Source organism: Prinia subflava, chromosome Z (assembly GCF_021018805.1).
Source record: "Prinia subflava isolate CZ2003 ecotype Zambia chromosome Z, Cam_Psub_1.2, whole genome shotgun sequence".
Classification (NCBI taxonomy): Eukaryota; Metazoa; Chordata; class Aves; order Passeriformes; family Cisticolidae; genus Prinia; species Prinia subflava.
Genome location: NC_086283.1, coordinates 47,207,978 through 47,223,692, shown reverse-complemented (window position 1 = coordinate 47,223,692; position 15,715 = coordinate 47,207,978). Strand labels below are relative to the sequence as shown.

The 15,715-nt window shown below is 39.8% G+C and overlaps 1 protein-coding gene across 3 annotated transcripts in view; it reads right to left on the bottom strand.

Annotated features, from left to right (window-relative positions):
- VPS13A (vacuolar protein sorting 13 homolog A) overlaps positions 1 to 10,889 on the bottom strand; it is a 111,677-nt gene extending 100,788 nt beyond the window's left edge. For all 3 annotated transcript variants that reach the window (XM_063421771.1, XM_063421772.1, XM_063421773.1), the window contains exons 1-3: positions 10,731 to 10,889; positions 1,060 to 1,103; positions 516 to 558 (exon numbers count right to left, since the gene is read on the bottom strand). In XM_063421771.1, the coding sequence (XP_063277841.1) occupies positions 516 to 558; positions 1,060 to 1,103; positions 10,731 to 10,830 (187 nt within the window). In that variant the 5' untranslated portion in view covers positions 10,831 to 10,889. The remainder of the gene's footprint in view (positions 1 to 515; positions 559 to 1,059; positions 1,104 to 10,730) is intronic.
- Positions 10,890 to 15,715: the final 4,826 nt, after the last annotated feature.

Below are 15,715 nucleotides of genomic sequence, written 5' to 3'. Positions count from 1 at the left end.
ATTCTACACCCAAGTGCGAATTTTAGTAAAATATTAAATCAGTCACTGAAAATACATTACTCCAGGGTCAAATTAAAGGAAGCATAATGGCTTTAGATTTAGTTTACTTTAAGAAACAGTTAACTTTTGCAAGACCATCAACTAGCAATGAGAAAACTTTTTATTTTAGCAAAAACAAGGAAGGAAGGAGATGAAAAGGCAAGTGAAAGGTAAAAATCAGTTGTGGAGTCTTATTAAGACAAGGAATGAGATCCAGTCCTGCCCAATTGCTCAGGACTGGATGCATTAGGCTATTCTCTCATTAATATTAAGGTGATTAAACAAGACTCCACACTTTATCGAAAGGAGCTTCTTCAAAAAGTTTTTTTTTCAGAAGAGACAGACTTCAGAGTGTACAAAGTATAGAAATCAATGAACACATGGAAATTACTTGCTTAGGATGCCTAAAGTCACTTGCAAGGAAAGACAGTATGTTTAGAAACTCCTTCATGTGTACAAGATAAAATGCAACTTACCAATGTGTCCTGCTTTAACTTTAAATGGCACATCCAAATGACTCTGAAAGAAAGAGGTTTAGAAAATTTACACTCAATTCAGCAACTTGTGAAATGTTCCAATGCAGGAAAAGGTATCGTGATAACCTTAACCAACTTACCTGTCAAACACAGAAGAAAAAAAATCAGTATAATGAATAAGCAAGCATTTGGTTACCAATTTAGACTGTTATGCCATGTTAGACTAAATACATTCCCAAAAAACAAAGTCCTGGCTTCATGAGCTATAGAAATAAAAAAAAAAGGCCCTCCAGTATTGTTTTTGACCTAAACACATTCTTCTAACAATTGCTGAGAATTCTCTTAGGGGAAAAAAATGCATAAACTTTCCCCTTCAAATTCAATCTCAAATTAATCAGATAATCAGGTGCAGAGAAAGCAAATCAGTAAGCTTCCACTTAAAAGAAAGCGTATCGTAAAATAGGAACTAAAAAGTGCACATTAAACCCAAAACATAATTCAGGAATCATTTTTGCAAGTATTATTGTTATTTTCACTAGCTTACCAGTGCATTTTCTTTTATTTCCAGATTCTTCAGAGCTACAGCTCCTAAAAGAAAAGAAGCCAACAAGTAAAATTGGAATAAGCAAAGTAGTAATGGTAATCAGTGGGTTACAGAAGCCTAGAAGATGTATATGTCTCAAACACCAATGGAAGACAGCAGTGGAGTCAACCAAGATTTGTTAAGAACTGCCATGAGAAGGAATGGGATGTGGCAAGAAAAGGTGGCCACACAGACATAAGCCAGAACTCTTCTTGAACAAAGGTTTATGTTCTGGCTCCTACAGTACAGCATAAGCAAAGGAATGAGGTCAAGAAGCAGGCATGGACTATCAACCTAAGGTCAATCCGGTATGGAGGGATCAAGACCTCCAGAGACCCCCAAAGTCCTCTGACCCATTTCCAGAAAGCTCTAGAATGAACTGCTGACAGTAACTCATTTGCATAGTAAACAAGCAAATTAGCTCCACGGCATGGAAACCTTAACTGTATAAAGGTACCCACATCAAACCCGGGCACACATGTGCCCCAGGACCCTGGACACTCTATCAGCTGCAGTGACACCGGAGTCAGGACTGCCAATCTTACTTTCTTTCTCTGCACTTTATTCTCTGGCTCTCTCTATTCTCTTTCACTCATCCCTACCCAAGATATACCACCGTGTGTTTATACTATAAGGGACTAATCTACACCAACCTCCACACTGTGTGTATCATTTAATAATAAAACTTTTTCAGTTTTTACAGACACACTGACTTTCATTGTTCCTTTTTGACCACAGGTACCTACAAATTTTGGCTACTGCCTTCCCCTTCACAGAGGTTCATGACCTACGGTTCCCAAAACTTTTACCGTGGAAGAGATCCACAGCCTACACATTATATATCCAAGAAAGATAATTAAGGCCATGAAAGATGATTAATCATTCTACAAAATAGTATCTGAGATTGTCTCATGGAGCTTGCACATCCATGAAAAAGAACCTAAAATTACTCGAAGTAAAGAAATTCCTGTCTCAATTTTGTAAGGACCCATTTTGAAATCAAAAAATAGCTTCTTTTTCTTCAACCATCTGTTTCCCATGCTTGTAGAAATTTAGCAACAGTAAAAGTGAGTGGAATTTTAGCCCTCAAAAGGCCTTATTCTTGCCAGTTTTATTTAAAGGCTTACAAAAATTCACAGGAAGCATTTCAGTAATCTATTTTTTAAGGAAAGAAATTCAGTATACTGTGAACAAAGAAAATTTGAATTGCAAGATCATTTTTACAACATACTTCACATCAAACACCTGCCATAACAAAAGGAATACTGGGACTAGAAAACTCATAACTTAAGCATGCACATAGTCCAAAGCAACGTCTTCTGCAAAACCTAGAAGAAGAATGGAGCTTCTGTGACTGTTACTTTCAAATTAGTTGTATAGCATTAACACATGCACATGGAACAGACACCTGATACAGCTGAGCAGTGGCATAAATGAGATTCCAGAAACCAAAAGCAGATTACAGGCCTAGAATGGAATACAACTTGAGGCTGCAAACAAAGATTTAATTGACCCAAAAATGCTTTTCTTTCAGGATGCATGTTAGAAATAGCAAAATGTATGGGGAAATGGGAGCTCCAATTGCAAGAATATTCTTGCAGTTATACAGTGCTAATGCAATAAACAACTGTTCTAAGTACCACCAATTTTGGGAAATCGGAGCCAAATCTCAAAAGTGCACACAATGGAAGTTGTTGAACTGATATGGAAGACCTGATCAGGTAAACTAATCCATCCATCTTACAGCACTCACAAAACCTATGAAGTTTTTAATGTTTTAATTTATTCATTGCAACAATTTATAATCACTTTCCAGTAGAAGTCTATACATCTGACATGTGCTAACATCAGCCTCACCAGAAAAATACTACATGCAGAAGGATGTGTTTTGATAACTGATGACACTGCTGTTAAGCCTTAAAATACACACATGTTGCCAGGAACAACTGAAAAGAAAAAAAAAGGCACAAAGACAGCATTCCCAAAAGCAGTCTATAACTACTCTAAGAACTAGAACTATATAGTTTTTGTAGGCAATAACAAGGTATTAGTTTTATATACCATTGGTTCAATTCCATTCTAAATTTATTCCCTGATAAAGCTTACTCTGCAGAGACCATTTTAACACTAAATAATCCCTTTTGTTTCTTCAAGAAGATATCACTAATTGTAACTATATTCATGGCAAGTAACTCTAATGGTATCCAGAGTAAAGGTTCATGTTCGTAACCAAGTTACCAGGCATGAGGTGCAATTTCTGCAGGTCAGTTGAGCCCTGTTAAAAACATTCACAAGGAAATTGTAAGACTACTTGACACATGAAGCAGTTTAACTGGGTGTCGTGGTTGCTGGGGGAGGTGAATTTTTTCCAGGGGGATGTGGGCAGTCCAATCAGTGATCAGCTTTTCTGCTGGCACCTGGATTAGTCACTCAGAGGTTTGGACACGCCTCTGAGGACACAAAGAGTTAAAAGCAGGAGTCTAGGGGGTTCAGTCTCTTTTTTGGATCCTAGTTTCAGCAGAGAGACGTGTCAGGTCTCCTTCCCCTGCCCAGCCACGAGGCTGGGTGGGGGAGGGGAAAACACGTGGTCGGGCTCAGGTAAGCCGGAGCCCCGGGGGGAGAAGAGAGTGGACAGGACTGGAACTGAACTGCCCCGTCCAGGATGGAGGGGTGGAAAACTGTGGAAGTGCCTTCTGTGTGTGCTCACCCCCCTTCCCCCCAAACTCTGGGAGAAGGTGCCCAGCCAGGTGGGGGTTGCCCAGCCTGGGAGTGCCTGAGCCTGCAGCACTGCCAGGAGATAGAAACTGTTAACCCTTGCTTGGCAAAAAGAAACTTTTCTTAGACATTAATTCTCATGACTGGTGATTTTAGAAAAAAAGAGAAGGAAGCGGCCTGAGACCGAGGTGATAAAGCACGATTAGAAGGAACCTGATGGGCAAAGAATGAGAGGAGTAGCCTTCAGAGCTAGACTTTTCTTGCATAATGTCAGCCATGGACTGAACTTGAGTCTCTTTTGAACATAAACTGCATTTTGGGTGGATACAGCTGCCCTTGCTTTTGCTACAGTGACTGGGACTTGAAGAGTGGAGCAAGCAGAGAAGAGAGGGGGAGGGTGAGGTGGCGCCCTCTGCCCTCAGGGCAGACCTGCTCCTGGAACCCCGGCCCCTGGGTAAAAAGGGGAGAGCTCGGCATGTAGCATCCTTAAAAGAGCCCTGTATGCAGCTTCAGCCTATGGACAGCGGTGAGAGCACTGGACATAGGAAAAAAGAGAGTGTCACCCTGGCAGACTTCTCCGGGCGGTACCAGGGGTGACATGGGAACACATAAGGGGTGGACCTGTGTTTTCTGAGGAACAGTCTGTAGTGCGAGAGAGACTCCTCTCTCCCTTGCTGAATTGAAGATTAGTTTGTTTTTGAGTGGTGATTGTTTGATCTAAAACCCAAAGGTTGGTCTGTGAAGAGTGATGTGTGGGGAAGTAGAAACTAAGAGAAGAAATGTTCTGAGAAGTTTTTATTTCTGTCTCTGTGTGTGTTTAAGAGTATTTCTGTCCCTGTTCTTATGTAATGTAATGAAGTTTTGGTGGGTTTTTTTTGTTTTCAAGATTTAAGCCTGCTCTGCTCTGTTCCTGATCACATCCCACAGTAGTTGTTAGAGAAAAAAAACATATTCATGGGTGCATTAACATCTGGTCAGTGCCAACCCATGACACTGGGTTCAATTTCTTCACTTTCACTGACGGCTATGTAAACATTACTGCTCATTTATCAAGAGTCTGACACGGTTCTGCTGGTTCTGCTGAGGCACAGCCACTCAAGCTACAGTCACCTGGCAGCCTGAATGCTTCCACAAACAAAGTACTGCAAAGTGAGTAAGGATTATCGTAAGCATTTACAAACAATATTTTCTGATAGTAGAACAATTTCTCATTTTACCTGGATGAGCACATCGTAATGGCGGACAATAAATACAGAATCAATAATGCTTCAAACAGGAAGACTTTGAGATTTCTACACTAAATGCTGGGATTTGGAAGTCAGGTACATAATCCTTCTGTGTTGGCTTACGATTTTACAATTTTAAAAAATCACTTATGATTTTACAATTTAAAAGTTTAATGTTTTAGTTACGAATCACTAGCAGAAATACACATTAGAACTCCAGGCATCTGAATTTTAGTATAAAATTACTGAAACATATTTACTAAAATGTAACAGTTTACTTACAAAAACCCTGATATGGTCTGATAACAGCAAATGGACCATCAATGCACACAAAAGAGGCACCAGGTTTTCTGTGTTAATGTAACATTTCCTTTTCCCACACCTGAGAGAGAGCCTGAGAGACTGACTAAACAGGAAATACTTCAAAGCCAGCACACTTGCAAAACTTGCAATCAACTATAATACTCAGGACTTGAAATGCAGTTATTGATCATGCCAGTATTCTCTTACATTACCAAAATTTAGTCTCTACCACATGTCGCCATTTCCACTGCAATGAAATGTAGATCTAAGTGCAACTACTCTGAATCCTGACCATTCAGCTGGGGATGGAAGGCAAAAAAACCAAAAACCCTCACAAACAGAAGCAGGAAAACCAGAGAACAAACCCTAGTTACAGGACATAACACAGCTAGTAAATTAGCCTTGGAGTAGATTTTAATTGCAATAATCAGAAAATACATGAACATTTGCCATGTATTGTCAGTTTTGCTGACGGTTGGGATTTTTTTTGGCAGGGCTGGTGTTCCCCTGTTGGGATGTTTTGATGTCAGAAATGCATCCAATACATGATTAAAAATTACCCAACCAAGCAACCTTAGAAACTGTATGCACAAGTAGTTGGATTGTATAAATATCTAGGGTTAAACACGCAGGCTACCAGCCAAAAAAATAATAAAAGCCAGAACAGCTACAAATATCTATAGCAAAGTCTAGAATTTATTTAGGCTACATTATAAAGGAAATTTTTAGATTTATTAATCTCTAGAAAATGTGAATAATTCAATAAAATGAAACGGCCATCAAAATTCTAGAATAAATTGGTTTATAGTTTTAATTTTAGATACTCAAAATAACTTGGTGAATTTGAGTGCATGAACCAACATCTACTACCAAGGATTCAGCTTGCAAAAAGAGATCTAGTGAACTATTTCACCAAAGAGGCCTAACTGAAATTTTGTTATAGTTGTAAATATCAGATTAAGGGGGAGGAAATGAAAATTCTGTAGATTTTATCTAATTAATCACTCTCTGCTGTCTTATAAATAAAGGGGCAGGGGAAGGAAAGCAGATGAGAGAGAGAGGAAAGATCAGAAAATGCAAATACTTTAGCTAGTATCTGACAGTACCAAACACTCCTGTTCAAATATTTTAACAAGATTTCTGCTTTTTTCCAACAGCATTGTCAGGTTGTGTACACCTCTGATACCTTAACACAAACAGCTGCCTTTGCTAGTCATTTCCCACTTGTGTTTGTGCTGTTAATTATTTCTGTTTAGGCATACCCTCTGCAGACATGCTGTAAGCCTTTGAGGATCAGTGTCTGCCAAATATCTCCTCTATTGACATCTATTGTAAAATAGGCCATCAAAGACAGCAAAATCTACTAGACATTATGTATCCCTCAAGTGAATTCAAATTACTATTATGTCAGGGAAGGGCAGAGGTTGCACCTGTTATAACTAGACAAGGCAAGGTACACAAAAGTAGTTGTCCTTCACTATAATAATAGTTCTAGCCAAAAAACCCCAAAACTGTTTGTGTGCTCACATACATGCCAATTATCTGCCTATATCATCTTACTAAGCTGCCCTTAAAAGCTATTCAAATAATAAGCTGTGTTAAGTAAGACACGTTTGAGCCATTATTTAATAAGCAAGAATGCTAAGTCAACCGAGAATTAAACTTTTTTAAATGGCAGTACAGAAGGCCTCACTAAGACACTGAAAAATTATTTAGACATAGTCAAAAGAAAATAATAGCATCATGAACAGTAATAAAACAATTGTTTGGTCTCTTGACACTGGAAACCTCATTGGCACTTCATTTCTTGTCAAAGATAACTGTATCTCACAGTGCTATAAGCATCTTTTCATGTATTTTAACTTGACCAGGTCTAGAGCATTCAAAAATATCTAACTCACTGAAATACTTATCTAACCTGTTTATCTAAGCCAAGTACTTGCACACTTGTTAACACAGTTCTTTGAAACTATCCCTCTTAGCGAACATCAAAAAAATGAGGTTAAAAAAACCACTGTCCTTCCCAGCATCAGCTATCCAATAGCTTTCTCTGATGGTTGCCTAACAGAGTAGTAGTCTTTTACCTTGCTTCATATTAATGGAGTTCCTTAGGCACATGATTTTCTCCCATTACACTTTTTTCTGAGCCTTGGCTTTTCCACTATTGGCTTTACAAATTCAAATTACCTTTTTTTACCTGTGTAGGTTGAGCTGTCTTCATCTTTCTGCACTTTTATATTTCAGGTAATTCAGTTCTTGCAACTTTCTCAGCCATGAGTGTTTTCAGATATCACATCTTTTTTAATATTGAGACAGTCTACATTTTTACCCTTCAGTCTGAGGGATTTTTAACAAGAAAGAAAAAATCAAAGCATTTCTGTAATTATTAATGTGTTCATGTATTTTCTGGAGCAGTGTCATCACACAGTTTTACTACACAGATTGAACATAGAATAGCTTTAATGCTGCATGATGAATTCTCTCATTTATCAAAACCAACGTTAATATTAAGCATGCTCATTAAAAATTCATTAATAAAGCTCTCAATTTACAGAAGCTGAAACCATGTAAAATTAGGTTTTATACATATATTCAGTCTACAAACAGGTTACCAACCTTAATTTAAACAGCCTAGCTCTAGAATACCACAAGGCCACAATTTGCTCCTTACAGCCTTTTAAAATAAACCACTTGGATTTTTAATCATTCAGAGGCAAAAAAATACATGCCTTTTAAAATTTAAGACGTTATATATATACACACACACATATATACACACACATATATACACACACATATAAATAGCACTTGTGCAATGCTCTAGCATCCAAAAAAGCAGTGATTATTACAGGGGGAAAAAGAACCCTAAAAAACTTTCCTTTTTTTTTTTCTTTTAATCTGATGGATTTAGGACAATTTAATTTCAATTGTACATGATTTATGTAAAATTTAGAAACCTTATGACACAAAAAGACAAACACTGTATGAAAACAAGTATCTGTAATGGAAATGTTTTCAGAGCACACAGACAAATATTAAAAACTATTAAGTCTACACAAAATATGAAGGTAAAATAGTGCTATTTTTTAAAAAATATCTTAGTTATAGAATTTTAGTAACTAGCAAGCTTTAAAAGTTATCCATAGACTTCAGGTATACTCTGAGTTTAGGGATCTGCTAATCAATGATGCACTCCATATAAAAATAGTATTCTACTGCTCTTATAACTAATAGTTGCTGCCTTTTAGATAGCAGAATGCAATTCCAGGTCCCTTGCGATATTTGAAATTAAAAAAAATATTGCAGATACACAGACCATTAAACATAATTTAAGTCAAAAAAAAGCATCATGGGGTAGACCAGGGAAAGAATAAACGCCACAGGTGATGCCTCACCAATGCTACACAGCAGTTCTGAGCCTCTTAGAGCAAGACATAGGTAGCTCCATTTATCAATATACACTATAAACAAGTCAACAAGCTATGCAGAGAAAAAAATAGCTTTATTCTAATACATAGGCACTAGAGAAGCAAGAAATTTCATTTAAATAAAAATATACTAAAGCCTCTAAAATATGAGGGCTTCTTAAAAATAAAATAATAAAGAAGAAAATCAAGTTCCACATACGAAAAATATGACAGTTGAATATCAAAACTTCAAAGTAAAATTGAGGGGGTTTTTTTCATTTTTGTTTGGGTTGTTTTGGTGGTTTTGTTTGTTTGTTTGTTTTAACTAAGACAATGTGTATCTAATCTGTTAACAGTTGCTTCACAAAGGCATAAGCTGCCATAACTAACCATCAGCAACCCACAGAGCTGGAGAAAGTTTCTACCTTTTTTGTAATGTATAAACATTGCCAAAAACATTTACAATGTTCCATAGTTTTCATTAAGTATTCTGTCTATCTTCCCTAAACAGAAAGAAGAAACTATGGTAACTTCAGAACTTCAGTACACAAATCAAGCGATTAGTTTGACACAGTTTTGCTGAAAGGAGCAATTGGTCAAACTTTTCAAATAAGACTGACCTAATCAATTAGAGATATGTGATACAAAGCCTTACTACTATAGATTAAGGACTACTACATTGTCATCAGCAGTTACATGTGCTGTTGCTGTGTTAAGACTTCTTATAGAGACCGAGCTTTACAAAGATGCTATAAATGCCTTGACTAACTGAAGGAAAATTACTGTAGAGATGAAACTAAATAAGGACGCCATTTCTGAAAACAAGCACGGAAAGAAAAATGTCCACGGTGCAAAAAGCTCCAGGAGAAGCTTACAAAATCTGGTTAATGTATATGACTGCCTACCAATGGAATTGCAGGTAGGCAAATACCTCGAGGATATTTCACACCTCTACTATATGAATGCACCTGTAAAAAAAACCTTGAACCTCTGTATTTGCTTTTGCTGATGCTGCAGACACCTGGGATGCACACTCGAAACTGAGCCAGCAGTGGTCACTGCACAGGCATCTGTTCATGGTCTGTGTCTGACAGACCTTTCTTGCTGTTTACTTGGAGGCACCTTACTAAGGAGACCTCAGGAACGCACGCTCAAACAGAACACTTTACTGCCTTCAGAACTGGCATGTTAATTTAATTCTACAGATCACTGCTTACCTCGCCTAGCACAGCTGGGCACCGCCTCTGCAAATACCTAAGGCACTATCTACTCCTGGCTCTTTAAGGCTTAAAATAACAAATATTCCAGACCTACAGATGACAGTGCCAAGAACAAATGGGATGTCACTGCCGTTCGCGGAGAGGCCACTCACCCCCATGAGCACCAGAACCCTGGCACTTAAAAAGCCGTCAAAAACCCTTGGCGTTTACGCACGGTTTATTTCCGGGCCGCGGGAAACGCCCGTAAACCAGTTTAGTTTCGCATTCCCAGAGCCAGGTCAGGCTCCCGCCTCCAAGCTGCCCGCCCAGCAATTCCCAAACTTTCCGCGAGCACTAGAGACACCGCGGCCAGCCGATGTCCGTCTCCAGCTAGGAGACAGCACGGGCGGCTCCATATGGAAAGACAAAACAGGAGGGGCCGTTCATGCGCCTCCAGCACTTCGCCCGGTTTCTCTTGCCCCCGTTCTGCAGCTCCTCCCGCTCCGCCGCCGCCCCCCGCTGCCGCAGCCGGCTCTCCGCGGACACCGCCTCCCCAGCCCGCCCGCCTGACCGCCCCCGCAGCTATTTTTAAGCGGCCGCGCAGGTGGAGCGGCGGCAGAGTTGTCGGGTGCGCAGGCGGCGCGGCCCGGCCCGGCAGAGCCCAGGGGACGCCTCCCCGGTCTCATCCCTTGTGCGGGCGGCAGGGCGAGCCCGGCCGGGCAGGAAGGCACGCGGCGGCAGCAGGGCCGGCGGGCGGCTCCCCGCGGCGCGCCAGGCCGTACCTCCCCAGATGCCCAGCTTCAGCTGGGAGCTGTCCAGGTTCACCACGTAGTCGCCAAGGAAACGGTTCAGGACGTCCACGACCAGGGACTCAAACACCATCCTGTCCCCCGGCCGCCGCCGCCCGGCAGCAGCGCCGCCGCCCCGGCTCCTGCCGCTCCCCGCCGGCCCACCCCGCCCCGCGGCTCGAGGGGGCGGCCCCGCCCCGCCCTCCCCTCCCGCTGCGGGCGCGGCGAGGAAGGGGCGCGGCTTAGCCGAGGCTACGGCGGCCGATGGGGTGCGCGGCTCCGCCCGCCTCGGGCCTCTCCGTCCGGAAGTCTTAACCTGCTCATAGTATGCAATAAACTTCAAGGTCTTCTTATCAATAAACCACTTCAGCTAAATTTTAAAACCAGTTCTTGCAGTTCAAGGAAGAAACTAGAGAGTAAAGCTAGAGAGTAAAAAGTAATTATCTTCCTGTCATCATCAAAGAAATTTATTCAGTGGTTTGGTAAAATAGAAACTTTAGAAGTCCAGCAGCCTTTTTAACACTATCACTGAGAAGACCCTGATCTTCAAGCTTTGTTCAAATTTGTAGTCTAATATGGCAGTAGACAAAACACAGATTTGGCATATTGGCAGATCTTCTCGACAATTAAAATACTTATGAGTATCATACTTAACATTATGAATACTGTATTAATACTTCATTTAAATGTATATAATTTACATCAGATATCTGAATTTGCATTTCATTTTACATTTGATAAACCATTCATAAGCTCGGGAAAGCTTAGAAAGAAAATCACAGTTGGAAATACTTTCTTGGCATGTGCAAAGTAATACACATGTGTCCTACCATCTGGAAATGGCATTGCAGAGTAAATTTAAATCTGACACTGAGCATATTTTGTTACATGTCCTTGCCTTTTTACTTACTTATCAAAGTATGTGTCAGGCAACACAAGGCATTACAAGTTAAGCCCTGATTTCAATCAAAACAATTTTACTGTCACAAATTATTGTTAATGGAAAAATTTTATCTTGATAAAGGGAACCACCTTCCCTTTGAGCAGATAGAAAGTAGATTACTTAGATTTCTAGTAGACATTGTTCTGCTTTATTTTCAACAGAGATACTAGGCTTGAGATCAGAGATACATCAGCTGATCCCAGAAGTTACATGGAGTCTTCCCTTAATTTTTCTCATTCTTAACTCACTTTTTTACCATTTCTTTACTATTTTGATGGAGCTTGAGTGGCTATAGTCATACATCTTATGCAGTGAGGGGTGGCTATACCTTGGCAGCTGATATCTCACTTGCAGTACCAGACATAACCTTGGGACGGGGTCATGCATCAGTTCCAAGGAGAGTGATTTCACCACAGTTGCTGATTCAACAGCGTGACATGTTTCTTTATCTCACTTGGTTTTCAGCTGCTGTGCATCTTATCAGCTAGCAAGTACCACCAAGTTCCTCCCTCCTCTGCAAGGGTGTCAACAGAGCCTGGTCATGGTGTGCCACTCCACCCTTCCTTTAGTTCCCCTCAGACTATTGTGTGTGGGAGGTCAGATATGCTGGCCACAGTCCTTCCAGGGAGTAGCAACTGTATTTGCCCCTGTACTTTTCAAAACATTATCTTTTTAACCAATCATTTTCCCACACAAGCAGTATTCATGGATTTTGCAGTTTATCTATCCTTCTCAGAATAAGCATATATCCATGGTTTAGAAGTGATGGAAGGAGACATGTTTTTGTTTGAGGGAATTATGTAGAATTATTGTAAATTAGGAGCCTGCAAAAGGGGAAAAAATCTGAATGGAGACTGAGACAATATGGAGAGGTCATACAGACATATAGTTGGGTTGGGGTTTTTTGGTGGTTTTTTGTTTGTTTGGTTGGTTGGTTGGTTTGGTTTGGTTTGGGTTTTTTGTTTTGTGTTTTTTGGTTTTTTTGGTTTTTTGGGTTTTGTTGTTGTTGTTGTTGTTGGTTTTGGTTTTGCGTTGTTGTTGTTGTTGTTGTTGTTATTGTTTTTGTTTCCAAAAAAAATGAATACAAAAAAAGCCGTGCCGATGCATAATGCCAAACCTATGTATTATGGTTTCAGACAGACAAAAACTTTTGACAGGTTTTTAGTAATAGCAGTATTTTGTTTTCATCAAATTAGTTTAAAGGATTTACAGTTTAATACATATGTATATGATGAAAGACCATTAGTCCATCCACAAAGTTCACAGATAAAGGATCCCTTCTTTATTTTATACCATTTGAGAGATATTGTCTCCACCCTTAGTTCTTTCTTGTTCCACTACTTTTCTAGGTCGTTGATTACTGAAATGTATCAAAGCATCTTTTACTCTTTTTAAGTACGCAGTTTCACTGAAGCCCAAGAATTATCATATAAACAAAAAAAAAAATGGAGTTGACAGTGAAAAGGGAATGAGTGAAATGACTACTGAGTTTGAACACACATAGTACAGTTGCTTCACTATTAAAGCACTTGAGATGTTAAGACTTCTCATCCTTTGCAGTGTTAGACCCATATCAAACCAATTTCTACTGTATTTCTCACAAGATTTTGAGAGCTCTATCCTGAGCCTTACTTTTCCAGTGTAGATAAAATTTGGGGAAAGAGCAATTCTAAGGAGTTTCAGTTGAAAAAAATTTAGAAAAAAGAGGCAGCAACTTTAGTAACTCACCTTAAAAGTGGTGCTTCCTGGACCATCACCCATACTCTTAAGTTCCCAAACAGTCAAGTTTTGCAGTAGTATTTGTTTTACTGTCTATTTTTGGGAGAGCAACATTAGTGTTATTCCAAGTTATTCCAATGTCTCCTATTAGCAAAGTAAACAGATGTGTTGCCACTTATTCCAGTAAAAATGGCATCAGGAATCCAATAGGGCAACTCTGAATATGAAAAATACAAGTAATCTGTATTTGACATGATAAATTTGCACAAGAAATGTATAAATAAAATTATTCTGATGATACAGATACTACTATTGACAGAACTTTTCAGGGCACGCTACCTGTTATTTTGCATGACACAGACCTCTGTTTTACACAAAGGGCAGGTAGATGCTGTTTCCTTAGTTTTAGGACATTAGCTCACAGAACTTACTGGCCATCTCCATATTTTTATTTTTTTATTACAGCACAGCTGTGTATCTTTAATCCCAGTGTACATTCCTGCTGTGCTACACAGACAAATATCCACCACATGCTGCCTATCCTGCTCAATGTGTGGAACTTTGTTCATACATGATACGTAATTATTGAACATCTTATTTCTGTTTTAATTAAACACTGAGCACTGTCTTCAACGAAGCCTGCACTTCTATGCTGCATTCCCAGTTCTGTTGAGCTATTGAACCTCAGTCAGATGATATCATCTCCTAATGCAGCTGCACAGTGGTAATGCTCAAGGTTGGTAGTAGCAGTAGTAGTAAAACTACATACGATAGTCTGTATGCTAGATTTAATCTGTAAGACTCAAGTCTGCTAAATGCATGTCTCGATGGGGGAAAACGGGGAGGGAGACAGGAGAGAAGGTGTGTGGTGTCAGATCTGAAGGTCAGCACATGGCTAAATATTTTTTCACCTGTTTCAGCTGACCAAACATCAAGGTTTAATCCCAGCTGGCAACTAAGCACCATCCACCTGCTCACTCACTCTCCTGGAGCAGGATGAAGGAGACAATTACAAGTGAGAAAACTCATGAGCTGAGGTAAAGACAACGTAATAGGCAAAGCACCAAAGAGCATAAACACAAGCAAAGCAAAACAAGGAATTAATTCATCACTACATGGACAGACAGATGTTGAGCCACCTCCAGGAAACCATCACACATAACACTGACATGGGAAAACAAACTGTATCACTCTGAAAGTCCCCCCTTTTTCCTTCTTCTCCAATAGCATATGGACTGGAATATCCCTTTGGCTCAGTTGTCCTGGCTGTGTCCTCTCCCAGTTCCTTGTGCATCCCCATGCCATTCACTGGTGGGGTGCTGTGAGGATCAGAAAAGGCCTGACACTGTGTAAGCTCTGCTTGGCAGGAAAGAAAACATCCCTGAATAAGCAACAATGTTTCCAGCACAAATTCGAAACGTAACTCTACACTAGCTACTGTGAAGAAAATTATCTCAGCCAAAACCAGCATACCTAACCAGAAATACGACTCTTTATCATGAAGTGTGCATTGCTGGGATTGTTTTGCAGAAAAGAGAGAATGGCAAAGCTCAAATGCTAGTGAGAAGCCTTAACCACAATGGAGAGTCTGGATATTGAAGTTGGCATTTGGGTTTTTACTCACAAGATTGCAGGAGTCAGAGCGAATGAGAGATTTTGCTGGCTATGTGAAGGACACTTGGAGTGGGAGAGCTCTCCCAGTTAAGTGACAGAGGTGGCACCATCTGGTGGCTGTACGCAGATTTCTGAGTTGTTTCCAACACACGTAGTGTTGGATTGATGGGCTTAAGCATTTTATGATCGTTTATATTCAACAAATAGTTACAGTTAATAATTTTAAATAATTTTATGCCCCTTCTTAAATGAGGTGCACATGGAAAATGTGAATTCTCACAACACAGAGGTTGTTGCATTTGGAGTTGGCCTTGGATAGTTGCAGTGGAATTGGTGTTTGGAAAGCACCCTTGGCAGCACAGCAATCATCTAGCATTGAATGAGTGTCATCTACATGGATTTAGAAAAAGACTGTGCCATTTCCCCATGTTGTTTATTCTTAGGTACCCCAAGTAAAAGAAAAGAGAGAACTTATTGCAAAGACATTCTTGCATGTTTATCTATGTCTACAGGACAAATAACACAATGTAGATACTAAAAATAATTTGTATAAGTCCTAGGGACTAATGCCACATTGTGTCCCCTTTTGAGAAGTCACTGTTATTGTAGTGTTTGGAGAGTCCCTGAAGACAAGCCCTTGCAAAACAGTTCTTCAAAGTAACATCTGAATGTAAACCATGACTACCCCTGCGGAAGTGGGGTG